Here is a 15,695-nt window from a genome sequence, read left to right as displayed (position 1 = left end):
ATGTAAATGTGCACGAACACAGTTCTGCAGAATTTTCTGTTTTTAAATTGCTGACCCGACCAAAGTGAAGAAAAACACGCTGAAAGGAATCAATGAGTTACAAAGCAAAAAACGCGGGAACGAATTTCAACCCAGTGGGGGAAATAATGTGGGAGGCCTTTAGCAAAAGCTATCTGAATATCGAACATGTAGGAGTGATTTATATAACATATGTCGTTTTTTTGGCGTCCTGCTACATCTTCAGGAAATGTTTCTCCGATAAGTTTATTCATTTTGTAAATATTTCCAAGGGACTGTTGGTTACTCTCATATCTTTATTAAGTTTGAAATACGTTGATCTGAACATCACGTTGGGGATTAACTTGCTTCATGTGTATAACATTTCGCAACTGTGTACCTTTTTAGAGTCCCTTTGCGCCAATAAGAAAAAAACAAATGAAAAACCAGCGACTGAGGAGAACAGAGTTGTCCACAAATACGAAATTAGCAAAGAAAATGAAAACGAGTACAGAAATGAATACGAATTGATCGGAGATACTTCGAAACACCTGGAACAGTTAGCAAAGAAAATTTTAAATAACGAAAAAAGTATAAAAGAAAATGAAGGGATCTTAAAGGAAAAAGAAATTATAGACGAAATTGAGAAAAAAGAAAGAGAAGAAGAAGAATATATGAAAAAAAAAAATACCCTTGATTCGCAGAAAAAAAGAGACAGATCAAAATCAAATAGTATTTGGATTTACTTTTTTTTCTCGCAAACATTTTATGTATTCTTCTACTTTTTTTTCTGGAGGTATATTCACAACATCATGATTATAAAGGTGTATTTGACTCTACAGCTGAGCAAAAGTCTGACTTCTTTAGCTAGCCATTTTTATCATAACAATACAAACATAAAGTTATTTAAACGAATTAACCACTTCCTGAGCATTACTTATATGATATGGCTGAGTCTATTTTTTACAAAATTACTGTACACCTCTAATGATAACTCAAAATTACTTCAGAATTTTTCAGTCCTTTCTATCTTATTCCACGTATATTACGCCTACATGGTCTTCGTGAATTATATTTATACGTACCACAAGCAGTTCAGATCCTCCCTATTTTCTTTCATTTTGTTTTTCCATATATTTGGCGTGATTGGCATGATCAAGTTGTATTACCATGAGTATGGAAGGTCCTTGTTTGCTCAGGTAAGCGCTCCTTTTGTGTGTTTCCATTTGGTAGCTCCCCTAACCCCACACCGTCTGCGCTGGTTTGTACCACTCAGCTTTGTTCACCCCAATGGGTTATTTTATACCCGCCCCTTCTTTCCCTCCCCCCCCTGCAGTGCATAATATTTTACTTAATAAACGGGTTCGGCATAACCTTCGGAGCACACCGTCTGTGGTCCCACCGAGCATTTAAAGCGGGTACCTTCGTGCAGGTTCTCTTCCTAATTCTGAACAGCTTTGCGAACCAAGGAAGCGTAATAACGTGGTCCAAAAACCACCGCCTGCATCATAAGTACAGTGATACCAAGTACGATCCGCATAACATAAGATATGGATTCTTCTATAGCCATGTTGGATGGTTATTATATCAGAAGACAAAATATGTGAAGGAGAAGGAGAAAGAAATATATGTGGATGATTTATTACAGAACCCACTTCTCCTATGGCAACATAAATTGGATCCATATTTTAACTTTTTTTTTTGTTTCATTGTACCGGGAATATATACCTATTTTATGTATAACAGTTTCTGGGACGGATTCTTCATTTTGGGAGCGCTCAGATGGATCATCACGTTACACGCCACATGGTCGATCAACAGTGCCTCGCATTCATTTGGACATAGACCCTACAATAATGATATAAAAGCTTCAAACAACATTTTCACCTCCATTGTGGCGCTGGGAGAAGGATGCCACAACTACCATCATGTTTTCCCCTACTGCTATGCCATGAACGAAAATTTCTACATTCTGAGCATAAACCCAACTAAATACGTCATTCAGTTTTTTTACCACTTGGGATTGGTATGGGACTTGAAGTGTGCGCAGAATATCTGCAAGGAGGTACGCCTGAAGGAGGCGCAGAAATTGGAGAAGAAAAACAAATTATTAAGCGAAAATATTAAAAATGAAATAATGAAGAAGGAAGACACGAGCTACGTAACAGACCTCATGAACTCGTTCACAGCACTTTGCAATGACTACATAAACATCTCCACCTTTAGGTACATCACGTATTTATTGAGAGATTTTGCAATAATGATGACCATTTTGCTGATTCACGTGTACTACTGCTATAACAAATATGGAAATGGAACTTTATTTTCAAACATGTCTAAAAATTTTGAAGCAATAGAGAGCAACAAGCTAATTTCTGTTTGCTCATTTGTATTTTTTCACATCATATTATATGCCCTCCCCATGGGAACCATGTTCGCAAGTCTGTATTCCTTGGTTTACGAATGCAAGAGAGGATTACTTTTTAAAAACCCATTTTTAAATAACTTCTTTGGAAGTATCATTTCGTCCTTCATACTTCTACCATACACATCGGAGAATTCGAGAAAATCGTTACTAATATCGTTGAACGAAGATTTTTTAAAAGTGTTAAAAGGACCCATTTATTTCGATTTGTATTCATTCATATTTACCATATTTCTGGGATTGTACGGACTGGCCACCTACATATTTGGACACTTTTACTTTTTAATATTTTTCATAGCACCCTATGTAGTTTTTAACGCGTGGTTATTAACTTACATTTATTTGTTGAATAATCCACCCTTTTTTACTGTGGACATGAATGCCAAGGACGTCGATATAAGTGTTTTAAATTACGTGGCCTTCCAATCCCTACTTGAGTGGAAAAAAAACAATTCCATTTATCAGAGCAAAAAAAGATTGTACAAAATAGTTTTCTTCTTCTTAAATTTTATACACCATCATTTGTGCTACACACACATTGTGGAGTTCATCAATTCGAAAATTCCCAGTTACCGAACGAAGGAAATTTACAAGCAGTTTGACAAAACGTTGGACCAGTACCACTCCCTGCGCAATGACAAATTTATTGAAATTTTGAAGCAATTCTTATGAGGAAAAAGGGGGATTCGAACATTCGAAGGAATTCACAATTCACAAATGGTGTGGAAGATTTGGCTAGCTAGTATCGCTGCACTGCCAGATAGCTTTTTTTTTTTTTTTTTTCTTACACATGAACACGTGTGCAGTTAGAAAAATGTATGAACAGTTCATGCGAACGTGGATTATTTTGCGTTATTGTGTTACTTCATTTTAGGTTACTTTGCATTTTTTCACTTAATTTCACGTTACTTTATATTTTTTCACCTTATTTCACGTTACTTTATATTTTTTCACCTTATTTCACGTTACTTCCTATTTTCTCACTTTATTTCACGTCATTTTACCATACCTCATATTTTTCCACTTTATGAGCATCCATTTTTTAAGTCTTCATAAAAATTAAAATTAATAAATAACCAAAAATGATACAAAAAAAAAAGGTGTATATTCACAAAATGATGAAGTGTTTTTTTCCCGATTCGGAAATCAGTTTAGGGGAAAAAGCGGAACACGGAGCATATAGTACAAGCATGTGCGTTGAGGCGGTACACGATGGGGGCAACATTTTCTGCGCATCTTTCCATTCACCGTCCCCAATTTTATTTTTCAACTTTTGTGTGTTACCCCCATGTGCTCCGTTAACAAGGTCTTTTGAACTCACCGTTGCATTAGCAAGCACCTGGCTTAGGCGTCGCATTATTAACGAAATAACTGCGAATGCATCGTTCGCGGAGGATATCCCATCGTTTTTAAAACAAACGCTGGCCTGGTGTAGTGCGACGCACCAGCTGCGGTTCAAACCGCCGTTCCAACGGCCGTTCCAAGTGCTCCCTCGAGGCGCCCTCAAAGGTACTGACACACGGTGGAGGACAAAAGCGTCCTGTACTGAAAGAAGGACTGGTTTATTAAAAAGTGATTGCCTCGTTTCTTCACACTGGGGGCTTCTTCCTTTTGGGGCTTAAAGCGACTTACTTGCTCAGGTGAAATTTCCTCCTTCTCAATTAACTTATCGTAGCTAAAGTGGACATGGTATATGCTATCCCCTTCGTACAAAAGGCCATGACCATGCTTCATTCCCCTGTGAAAGTAACCTTCATATCTGTTTGCGTCACCATAGACAGATATGCCATATCCCTGTTTCATACCTAAGCAAAATTTCCCATCATAATTTTCTTTTTTTTTCTGATCACAAGTTATACTTAGTCCTTCTCTGTGTGGAACGAGAACGACTTTGTTCTTTTTTAAATATTCAACGACATCTTTATTTTTCCTCAGCTTTTGTTCTATGTTGCATATCCAGTGGTTGTCTAACAGTTCGAAACATTTCCTCAGCGTTTTTCTTTCCTTCATTTTTAAGAAAGTTTCGAGTTTTTCCTTCAGCACCTTTTTTTTGATAGCTTTTGCCTGATCAGGGTTGGGGTCCTCACCTGGGAGAGAATACCTCTGTTCGTTCTTTTCCGTTTCTGTCGAAATGGGGGTTTCATCGTAGCATTTTAAAATTTGACTTCCCGCGTTTTCCCCCCCACAATGCTGGTATTCTAAGCAGTTATTACTGCTTGCCGTGGTAAGGACACTGCTGTGGTGGATAACATAATCGGCGCCGTTCGCAAAGCGAATGGGGTGTGCACTATCTCTCCAGGTGATGCCCCTAACGTTTCCGATGATTTCATTGCTAGTGCTTTCCCGTTTCTCCTCCACGTTCTTCGTACTGTCAACGGGGGATCGTCCCCCAGCCTGGGTCGCAAAACCGATTTGACTTTCTATCAATTGCTTGGCTTCAAAAAGCTGCTGATGAATCTGCTGACACATGGTATGGTGGTCACTCCACAGATTGTTTCGCCCCTTCCTGTTGGCTTCTTCGCAAGAGGGTAGGAAATAAATTTTCCCTACGTATTTATCCCTGTTTGGAAAAACGATATGGAAGTTTCTCCTCAAGACAGGTTCATCATTGCTCCACTTCCCCTCAATACAGAAACATTCCTCCGAAATGGAGCCCTGATTTATGGTTAAAAAACCATTTCCATTTTTTTTCCCTTCAACAAAGTATCCTTCAAATACGGTCGAACTGTTGTAGGATAGGAAGCCATATCCATGGGGGAGGAAGTTTTTAATTTCTCCCGTATATATAAGTCCATTTTTGTGCAATATTTTCCCCTTCCCTACTAAATTATTATTTTTAAAAATGCCTATGTACGTATTTTTGTTAAAGATAAGTTTTCCATTCCCGTTAAATGAGCCGTTTGAAAATTCCCCTTCATATTGATTTAACAAATTATCAACAAAGAGTCCATTTCCACTGAACAGGTTATTTTTAAAATTCCCAAAATATTTAAATTTGTTATTGTATAGTAAATGACCTGACCCATTTATCTGATCGTTTTGCCATTCTCCGTGAAAAGTTATGTTGTGTATGTTATACAAAAATTTGCCTACCCCTTCTTTGCAATTTTTTAAAATGGAAAAAGTCCCTTCGTACACATACCCCTTTAATGATATTAGTAGGACATCCCTTAAATCTTTTTGCGCATTTTTTCCTCTCTCTATGTTGTCCCTCTTTTCGATTATTAACAAATCGTCCACAAATTTGTAGTCCTCCATTTTTTGCTTGTCAAATGGGACGTTATTCTGCTCTGCAATTTTTAAAAACTTGTTCATTTTGAAATCCTTCTCGATGAAATAATTATAATTTTCTGTTTCTTGCCATAATTGGAGAAAGGCATTATTATAATTCAGTTCGTACTGTTCTCTCAGCTCCTTTTTCCCCTCTTCGTAGTTTTCCTTGCTTGCCATAAAAAAATTCTTAAAATAGACATGAAAGTGGCTCCTCAGGTTGGAAATGTACCTATCCGATTGATCACTCATTGGTATGTTTTTTTTCGTGTTGCTGCTTTGGTTCCTTTCTTCGGCTTCACTCATTTGGCCAAACTTCTTCCGTTCGCCTTTTTGGAAGCTCACGGATTTCGTGTCTAGGACGCATATGTCATCTTCGTCATCAATGTATTCGTGTGTTTCTCCGGCAGGGTCAACTTGGGCTTCTCCCACGAGGGGGGTCCTCCCCCCATCAGCATGCGTGTGCGTGCCCCCATGGTTGCTACTATGAGGAGGCGTTTCCCAATCGGGGGTCACTTCTCCATCTCGTGTGTGTCTCTCCACTTCGCTATGCGGGTGCCACCCAATAGCATTCCCCCCGTCGAGGCAGCCCGTTGCACCTGAGCGGCTGTCCAGCACATTAGCAGAGGTAGTAGCAGGGGTAGTAGCAGGGGTAGTAGCAGGGGTAGTAGCAGAGGTGGAGTGCCCCCCGGTATGACCCCCCCCCGGGATGCTGCTCTGCTTGGCGGTCTCAAAAAAGAGAGAAGAAAAATTAATCAAAGATTGAAAAATGGAGTTAACACCCTTCAAATAATTATATTCATATTTTGTCAAGCTTAAAACGTTCATTAAATTCTCCTTTTTCAAAATTACTTCGTCATGGTCCAGCTCGTACAAAACATCCACACTATTCTTTACGTAATAATACACATCGCTCCCCGTGCTGGTCGATATTAAGTAGTTCTTTCCATTTGTGTTTTGATTGAATAGCTGCAGGTTATTTATGTGGAGGAGGAGAACATACCTTTCGTGAAATAAAATGAGAGGGAGCTTTAAGTTTATCCATTCTTCAAATTTGTCCTGATAAGCCTTTACATTGAAGCCAAAATTTATTATGTCAGGAATGAAGGAAAGGAGGAGCAACATCATTCTGCATCCATTTCCTTTCTTTGAACATGAAATGGCGATTTTTTTTTCCAACAGCACTGCTTTGAGAATGCTCAGAATGTTTTTCACTTTTATGTTGCTGATATGTTCTATGTCTTTGGACAAATGCGCGTAGTAATCGTCGAACTGCATTTGATCGAACGGGCGATCCGCCGCGAAGCTGTCCACGAAGGTGATCAGCTCGCCGTACTGCTTTTGCGTATCCACTTCCGTTTGCACGCAGTGCTGAGAGTTGTGTTGCGCTGTGCCGGTTGTTCCGCTCGCTGCCCTACCCGCCGCTCTTCCAGCCGCTCTCCCGGCTGCTCTCTCCCGCCCCAGGGCGGCCCGCACCGCCGGGCAAAGCCTCGCGTATATGAAGTCGAAGTGGGGCACCTGCGCAATGGTGAGGATCTCCTTGTAACTGCTGTCCTGCATATAATTCAGCCCCACCAGGTAGTACCTGTTCCCACTGGGGGAATACATAACATTGTATTCATTGTAATTTTTGCACAACTTTTGATTGTAAAAATCGCAGAGGACATTCCCCGTGTTGGTTTCCCCAAACAAATATATCCTTTCTTCAATTAAAAACTTCACATCCTCAACCCAGTCCCCTTTGTATCTGTGCCACACGCAAAAAGGGGTTATCACTTTCTTTTGTTTTTTTTTCCTCCTCTTACTTAGGTGCTCTTTTTCGTGCGGCTCGAATATCTCCGGGTGGATAAACTCAATTTCGACATTTTCTCTTTTGGACAGAATGACTACACAGCAGACGTGTGGTCCACTGATGGTTGGGTCGAACAGGCTTTCCATTTTGTTGCGTTCGGGATTTCTCCCCACGCCGTTTGCCTCTCCCGGGTTGCTACAAACATTTGCCGATTCTTCCTTTTCATTTTCGAGTTCGTTATTTTTCAGGAAAAAGGAAGAAATTTCATCTGCGTTGAATTTGATGTTCTCCACATCTTCGTCAAAAAGGTCTTCTATTTCGTTTCCCAGTTCGTAGATCGGGTCGGGGGGGGCCCCATTGGAGGGCGTCCCTTTCCTGGCTAACTCGTTCATGGATAACTCGTTCGTGGTTACCTCTTTCATGGATAACCCATTCGTGGAAAACCCATTCGTGGCTACCTCATTCGTGGGGAGGACGTTTCTCTCGAGTTCGCCCCCCTCATCATTGCTGCACCTGCGTGTTGCGGTTCGGACAGGGGAAAGGGCAAAAATATTCGGTGGAGGTTTGCACACATGTAGATATTACACGTATGCTCTACACACGGGCTTCTCCAAATGAGAGATGTGTACGGGTCAACCGCCACAACGTCGCAAAAAAATGATTGCAACACGTCTCGGCTTGCATGCCGCGCTGCGAGGAAAGCTAACCTGTTATCTTTCGGCGAGAAGAGGTGTAAGCTATCCGTGAATTTTTTCATAAATCGATCCAAATGGGAGAAAAAAAAATAATTACTCAAATTTTACGCTCATTTCTGGTCTATAACAACTTTCAAATTAAGCAAAAAAAAAACAAAAAACAAAAAAAAAAATGGGGTGGGCGGGGGCATACAAAGAGTTGAACGGTTTTTAAAATTCGAAAGGAGGAAACTGCGCTGATCTCCAGAAGGGTAAAATTGTCGGGAGCGGTGGGGGAGGCCCTTTCCACGCTTAAGCGAAAGGGGGAATGCAGCCTTTTTCAGCACTTTGTGTGTAATTTGTTTTTGCCGACGCGTTTTCATGTGCTCACTGCCCATTTGCCCACTTACCAGTTGCCCCTCCACTTGCATGCGCATCGCTTTGCCGCTTCCAGCACAAGCGAAAGAAAAACGCGAAAGGGCAATTTGTTCTCCCGTTCGGCTTCGCAATTAAAAAAAAAAAAATACAACTCCGCGAAATGTGTCGCAGTGCAGGTGAAGTTCCACTTGGTAAAAAAAAAAAAAAAAAAAAAAAAAAAATAGTGCTGTGAAAAGAGGCGAACACACATCAGCATATAAAGGACTTTTCCTCAAGTGTGACCACTTCGTATGACTCCCAATTTGATGAAATATAAATCCCCATTTAGGCCTTTTTTTTTTTTTTTTTCCTGGCTTATGTTATTTCTTCACTCTGTGAAGCTATTTCCCCATTTGATGGCAAAACTGTTTATGCGCCAATTTATTTGAACGCACGCACAAAGATGGAGCTGCATACCTCCGTGTGCATTTTCCTACACGTACGCCGCCGCAATTACATGCGCTGTGGTTTGCAGGAGGAAACAACCCTACTATGAGGAGAGGCTACATACGCATGGAGACTCCTTGCACATACGTATGGAAGCACAATTTGTGAGGGAAAAAAAAAAAGGCGCCCCCCAGTTTGACCATTTATAACTGTACGAAGTTGCCTGTTTAAAAGATGGACATTTGTACTTTGCGGGGCGCTTCCCCTAAATTTGCCCTCAAACCAACTCAAGAGGGGAAAAAAAAGTGAAGGCCAATGGACGGAGAACAGAAAGGGTCATTTTTCATCCTGTGGACAAGAGGGACTTCCCCCTTCCCCCCTCGGGAATTTACCCGCAAAATGTTGCAACGTGGTGAATAGCGCCCGTTGGATCTTCACACCTGTGAGGAATCGTTGCATGAGAAAAAGTGTCCCAAGGGCAACTGAACGAGGCAAGCCGCGCGAACATTAGCCCATTTCTGATTTGTTTGCGGTATGTTTGCCGTATACTTTTTGTGTCCCATCTGAGTCACATAGCCGATATGATGAAAAAAAAAAAAAAAAAAAAGGAAAATTTCTTTCCGTTAATAGAAATTCGACCAACGCGGAAAAAGCATGGAAGGACACAAAAAAAGGAGAGAACCCTTTTTTTTTTTTTTTTTGGCAAAGGGGTACACACAAATGTGTGTAAACACTCTGAATACATATGTAGAGATATGCACAACTGGTGACTAGAAAAAGGAAAAGTCTTTCAAACGCGCATGCACATGCATGCAGATGATTTTGTACAACTGTTGCAGCTTCTGCTTAAAAAGCATCTTACAGCCTGATCATTACAATTATGAGCAAAAAGAGGAAAAAAAAAAAAAAAAAAAAAAAAAAAGACTGCTCCATTTACACTTTCGTCTCGCTCGTTTTAACTGAAATGGATTATCTCATGTGTTGTTCAAACAATTTTCTCCACAAACACAAGGCATTCCAAAATTACAGCCATTATGTTTGTTCTGACAACACTTCCTCCTCTTGGCAGTCCACCTACACATGAACGTAAATCGAATTTTCTTCACCTTCGTGATGCATGCTTTGGTTTTTTTTTCGTGTTTGTTTGTCCTTAAAAAGTTGATCTCCACGGATTTTGCTAAATTTTAATTTTTGTTTTTTTTATTTTATTTTATTTTGTTTTTTTTTTATTTTATTTTTTGCTGCAAAAATTTAATCACATCGAACGAATGAATCTTTTCCACGTTAACGACTGGACACGTGAAACTCAAAATTTTTATATAGACTGGAAAAATTGGCACAAAAAAATAAGCGAACGGACGAGCGAGGACAACTTTCGAAGCGCCCCACTTTTACACACCTGGAGGAAGAAGAACAGCTGAAAAATTCTTTTCCTTTTTTTTTTTTCCTCATTTTGGTGAGTCCTCCATTAAGCTTGTCACTGAACTGCTTCCCCGTATGTGGCTTCCCTGCGAGCGCGCCATCATGGGCAGCAGAAAAAGTGGTCACCCAAATTGGTGTGATTATCTGCTCTATGTGCCCGCTCCTTATTTTCTCCCTTTTCCCCACCTCACTTCAACCCCCTTTGGCAACACCAAACAGCTGCAACTTCCCTGGCTCGCAACTGCCCCCGTGCTTCTTCAGGAAAAAGGGCACAAAAAAAAGGAGAGCGGTAAAGGTAAAGAAAACGAAAAGGACAAAGACAGAGACAGACGACCGAGCGGGGAACATAAACCCTCTACAAGTAAGGCAGCAAGAGGAGCGCACAAACATATGCATTTATAAGTATTTATGTCCATTTATAAGTATTTATGTCCATTTATAAGTATTTATTTATATGCGTACCTATGCGACACACATGTGTGCGCCTCCCTCCCCATGTAGGCTACCCCTTGATAGCTGCCGCGCTACTCAACCGAAGGAGCTCCCCCCCCGTTTACGCAGAAACATTGAGTACATGGTTCTTACGCGCAGGAGCTCACCTTGCTAGGCGGTAGTTAACAATTCCACCAAGAATATAACTTCCCAAAAAAAAAAAAAAAAAAGAAAAAGATATGAATATTTTTAATGCTAGATGTTGTCTCTTAACTTTATTTTTTTTTCTTTTCGAAAAAAAATTCGCCAAAAAGGGTGTCACCTTGAGTTGCGTTTTTTCCCATGCGAGTGAGGAACGTGAGGGTGGCACAGGGACATTTGCTTTGAGCAATGAGCCGATTTATTACGCCCCTAGTGGGGGGCTGGCGCCGTGCGCGCTCATCAGCAGAGGGTTAAGCGGGGATGAGGAGGGTAGCGGCGAGGACGGCGGTGAAGATGGCGACGGAGATGGTGGTGAAGACAGCGCTGAGGACAACGCTGAGGATGGAGACGATGATGGTGGCGAAGATGGCGGCTTGCCCGGGGGACGCTTCCCATACGAAGAAGGAAAAAAGAGTAGCCTTGTGAGCGACGCACCCAGCGACCTCCTGGATGGAGATGCGGATGAACATGCCGCCGAAGATGGGGGAGCGAAGCGAAAGATGAGTAAGAAGGAGGAAGAGGCGGAGGATAACAAAATTGACAAGTTGGTAAATGCGGAAATGAAAAAGCTCGAGGCAGGGGAAGAGGCGAACAAGGATCCCGACGCAGAACCAGAAAAAGAGGACCAGGGAAGTGGCCAAGGACAAAGGGCGAAGCTGAGGTGCTCAAACAAGCTAAATTACATACAGGTGACGGCGAATGGCCAAAGGGAGGGCGACCTCTTTGGCGAGAACGACGGGGAGAGCGCCCCAGCTTTCGTGGAGATACCCCACGAGGTTGAGGAGGAAAGCGGCGGTGTGCCCACAAAGCATGACGAAGCGGGGGAAGCAGCTGCGGCGGAGGAACCACATAACCGCGTCGACCGAGCGGAAAAAGAAAACAACGCGAAGGACTTAAAATTTGTGGAGGGGGAGCGAGAAAGACAAAGGAGCAGCCCCCCCTCGAATGGATATTCCCAAAACAGCTTTGTCGAACTGAAAGGTGTGCCCGATAAATTGCCCCCTAATTTTACCAACTCGCTTGGTAGCTCCCCAACGCACAGTAATTTGGAGAAACCAGTTTATAAGCACTTACCCTGGTCTATCCTGGCATCCGACTCTGGTTCGAACACCGGGTCCTGGGCAGACGTCAACAGTAGTACCTACAATGTGAGTCCATTCAGTTTCACCTCAATACGTAGTGGTAACTCTCTGCATCTACTGCCGATGAATTTCCAAATCCAAAACTCCATCGTGAAAGTAACTGATGAGGAGTATGACAAATTGAAGCTTAAAAACAGCGTCAAAGTGTATGACAAAAATGCCCTGGTAGATTATAAGTATGAAATTTTTGAGGTGAAGGAAGGGGAGGAATATAATGATGGGAATGACCCTTATGAGGAAAGGAATGGGGAAGAAGGGGATGCAGGTGGAGAGGGGGGTTCCGATGGGGAGGGAGATGCAGATTCTAAATCATATCAAAATAACAAATCGGATGGACGTGGGTTCTTCGATGGGACCTTAGTAACCTACACCATTATCATTTTAGCTGGTGTTATAATTCTGCTGCTAAGTTTTGTCATTTATTACTACGATATAATAAATAAGGTGAAGAGGCGAATGAGTGCCAAGCGGAAGAACAACAAATCTATGGCCATCGCGAATGATACATCCGCGGGGATGTACATGGGCGACACCTACATGGAGAATCCCCACGTTTGACGCGCGCGGGGGTGGGAGTGCCCCTCTTGCGTCACCGCGGCAGTGCCTTGGCAGTAGTGCCCTCGCAGTTGCACCATCACCACTGCGCCATCGCCACTGCGCAGCTGTGTTGACGCCCTGCGCGCATTTTCCGTTCATACAATTTAGTAGCACGGGCGCTCTACCGACGAGCCAACCGACGCGCCAACCGACGCGCCTGCTTCAACCCCCCCTCGTTTGTACACCTATCGATGCTTACCTGCACATGGGTACACATTCCTACCCACTCTCGTGTGCCGTTCACGCTTCTCTTTTTTTTTTTTTTCTTTTTTTCTCCATTTTAATGAAAAATGTTACAAAATGGCGACATGCCAAACGGGTATGTAATTCACTAGCCGTAAAAAAAGGAAAAAAATTAGTTTATTGTTTTCGCCAAAGTGTGTCCCCTCGACACACTGCATTATAACGAAGTGGAGTCGAAATGATTGTCGCGAAGGGGGGCGCATTTCCGTTTCCCCCGCCCTTCGAAGCACAACTTTTCACTTAAATGTGGCCATAAGATAGCAACCGTGGGGAGCCCTCACCTGTGAACCGCGCTTACAGGATAAACATTCGCGGCGAGCAGTTCATTTTGACTTCACACGATCGGAGAAAGAACCCCACCTTCTCCTTTTGCTTACTCCATGCCCTCTTATCATTTTGTGGCACCCCTTTTTGGGGAAAAAACTCACTCGTCCTCTCGTGTGCACAAAAAATAGCTGCACGTATCGGTGGTAACGGCGCGGTTCGCTTACTGCAGTGTTGCCCCAACCGCTGTACGAATAAAGCCCATTTTGTTGCGTAAAATTGAAGCGTGATGTGCCCCTCCCCCGCATTGCCCCTTTGGGGGAAATAACCCAGTAAAGGGGTGAACGCACCGCGCTTGGAAACATCACATGGTTTTGCATAATGCACATGTTCGCTAACGTAGTAGCGTGTGCTTATATGACGGAACTGCCTATACCCCGGGAGTGTGCGTGGTGCCATTATACAGTGGTCCAGAGATACCACCGCCACCCCACCTGTTCAGCTGCCATACACTCTGCATAAAGTGTTAAGTGGCTATTCTCTACAAAGGGAACCTTCGCAGAAAAATGGGGAAACCAAAACTGAGAAACGATCCACATTGATTACACAACCGTATGCATACGGTAGGGGCATACCTAGTAACCTCCCATTTGCTTGGAGGACCACACTACAGCGCAGGCGTTCTCATTACGCGAAGTTTCGCAGTGTGGTACTCCTCTAGCTGCGCTAGGGGAAAATATTTTCTTTTGTGCGTTCCGTTGGATTAACTCATGGAGGGGAAAAAAAAAAAAAAAAAAAAAAAAAACAAGTGATGCGAAGAGAAGCCAATCCATCCTTCTCCTTTTTTCTGCTCAACGCGGAACACATTTCAACAAGGCGCGGTTTACCACCACATAGGGGGAACAACTATTATGGTGGGAAAAAAAAAAAAAAAAAAAAAAAAACATCAACCAAATGGGGAGAAGCAAACGATGTTATCACCATCACGCGTAAAAACGTAGGGCACCCACGTTGAGTTGTAACCAGCATAATGCTCTGGACCTACAGAGGAGCCAGTGTTGGCTAATGCGCACTGCACGCATGTGTGTTTTGTTGCTTGCACAGGTTGTGCCATCATGCGGGTAGCACTCTCTTCAATTCGTTCCTCCCCCCTTTTTGCACTCCCCCGGGGTTGAATTTAACGATTGGTCACTTCAAAAAGTGGGGCTCCACTGGGCAAGCAAACTGGATGCACTAAACCGGAAGAGCAGAACGGGGGCAAACAAATTAAAATGCCAACTGTACGCCGATTATAACCTCTCGCAATAATGCCCTTAGTTGGGTGGACCTCATTCACAATATACACGATCACGTATGTTGACGTATCCTCGTGTAGCTTCTTTTTTCACCCCTGTACATGGACGCATACATGAATGTATTCCGTTTGCTTACCGAGCAGGGTGCAGCCTTAGCAGCCACATAATTTTTCGGCAGAAAAATGAGGGCGCGTTCTTCCTCTTTTGAGGCGAAGCGCTTCCCCGAGGTAGCCTTAATGACTGCCCAGGGGCGCATAACGCGGTGCGGCGGCAAGTTAAGCGGCAAGATAGCGGCACGTTAAAGTGACCATTTAAGCGCCCATTTAAGCGGCAAATTGGTGCCCCAACTTCGCGTCGGCTTAACTTGGACTGTCGGTCGGCATGCGGCGAGGAAAAATCATCCCCGCCGGGTGGAGCCAACATAGTGTTGCGCTGTACAGTAGCATATAGAAAATAAAAAAAAAAAAAGAGAAAATTATAAAAAAAAAAAAGTGGCTATATTTATTCCACCCCCGTGACTTCAAGTATTACTAATTAAAAAGGAAAAAAAAAAAAAAAAAAAAAAGTACGAACGAAAGGTATATAGCGAAACGTATAGCGAAGCGTATGGCGAAGCGTATGGCGAAATGCGTTACAAAGCGGATACGAGAAAACCTTTACGAGGAATCGTAAACGCTGGCATTTTCTCCATCGCTACAAAATTACCATCTCAGAAATTTAATTTTTGTTTCCAACTGTTAGCCGAGTTAAGCAACTCTCTTTTTGTTGACTTGCAACGAAGCAGCAAGTGCGCACAGCTCGCTGGGGGCGTACGTACGTGTTGCGTACGCGCCTTCTCCGTACCCTGCGTGTTCGCATATGTTGCACGTGTTGCTTATATGCGTCCGCGGTGGTAATTGTGCGAGCTGCTCTGCTATACCTTCGTATGCTCGTCCTTTCTGCGTGAAAATTGGCATACTTTCCGCTCTGGGCTGGGATGAACGTGTTGGCGTAGCAACCGCTAGAACGTGTCATACACAGCACAGGCATTTCTGCGGCGATGCGTCCACCGTTCATCCGAGCGTGTGCCCATTTGGTCCGTGCACCCATTTGGACTGCACATGCTTGGCATACACGCACGAACTCCCATTCGTGTAC

The 15,695-nt window shown here is 42.9% G+C and overlaps 3 protein-coding genes across 3 annotated transcripts; 2 read left to right on the top strand and 1 right to left on the bottom strand.

Moving 5' to 3' along the window:
- Positions 1-146: 146 nt before the first annotated feature.
- On the top strand, positions 147-3,094 carry PVX_080675 (stearoyl-CoA desaturase (acyl-CoA desaturase, faty acid desaturase), putative; the record flags this gene model as incomplete). Its single annotated transcript, XM_001613793.1, has 2 exons — positions 147-1,196; positions 1,334-3,094. 2 exons carry the CDS (start codon positions 147-149, stop codon positions 3,092-3,094), a joined length of 2,811 nt encoding a protein of 936 aa, XP_001613843.1.
- An 831-nt stretch (positions 3,095-3,925) lies between these two features.
- PVX_080670 (hypothetical protein, conserved) lies at positions 3,926-7,906 on the bottom strand (the record flags this gene model as incomplete). The annotated part of the gene is made up of 1 exon (XM_001613792.1): positions 3,926-7,906. One exon carries the CDS (start codon positions 7,904-7,906, stop codon positions 3,926-3,928), a length of 3,981 nt encoding a protein of 1,326 aa, XP_001613842.1.
- Positions 7,907-11,055: 3,149 nt separating this feature from the next.
- On the top strand, positions 11,056-12,717 carry PVX_080665 (hypothetical protein, conserved; the record flags this gene model as incomplete). Its single annotated transcript, XM_001613791.1, has 1 exon — positions 11,056-12,717. The coding sequence occupies one exon, from the start codon at positions 11,056-11,058 to the stop codon at positions 12,715-12,717; it is 1,662 nt and encodes a 553-aa protein (XP_001613841.1).
- Positions 12,718-15,695: the final 2,978 nt, after the last annotated feature.

This window comes from Plasmodium vivax, chromosome 10 (assembly GCF_000002415.2).
Source record: "Plasmodium vivax chromosome 10, whole genome shotgun sequence".
Taxonomy (NCBI): Eukaryota; Apicomplexa; class Aconoidasida; order Haemosporida; family Plasmodiidae; genus Plasmodium; species Plasmodium vivax.
This window is presented reverse-complemented; position numbering and strand designations above follow the sequence as displayed.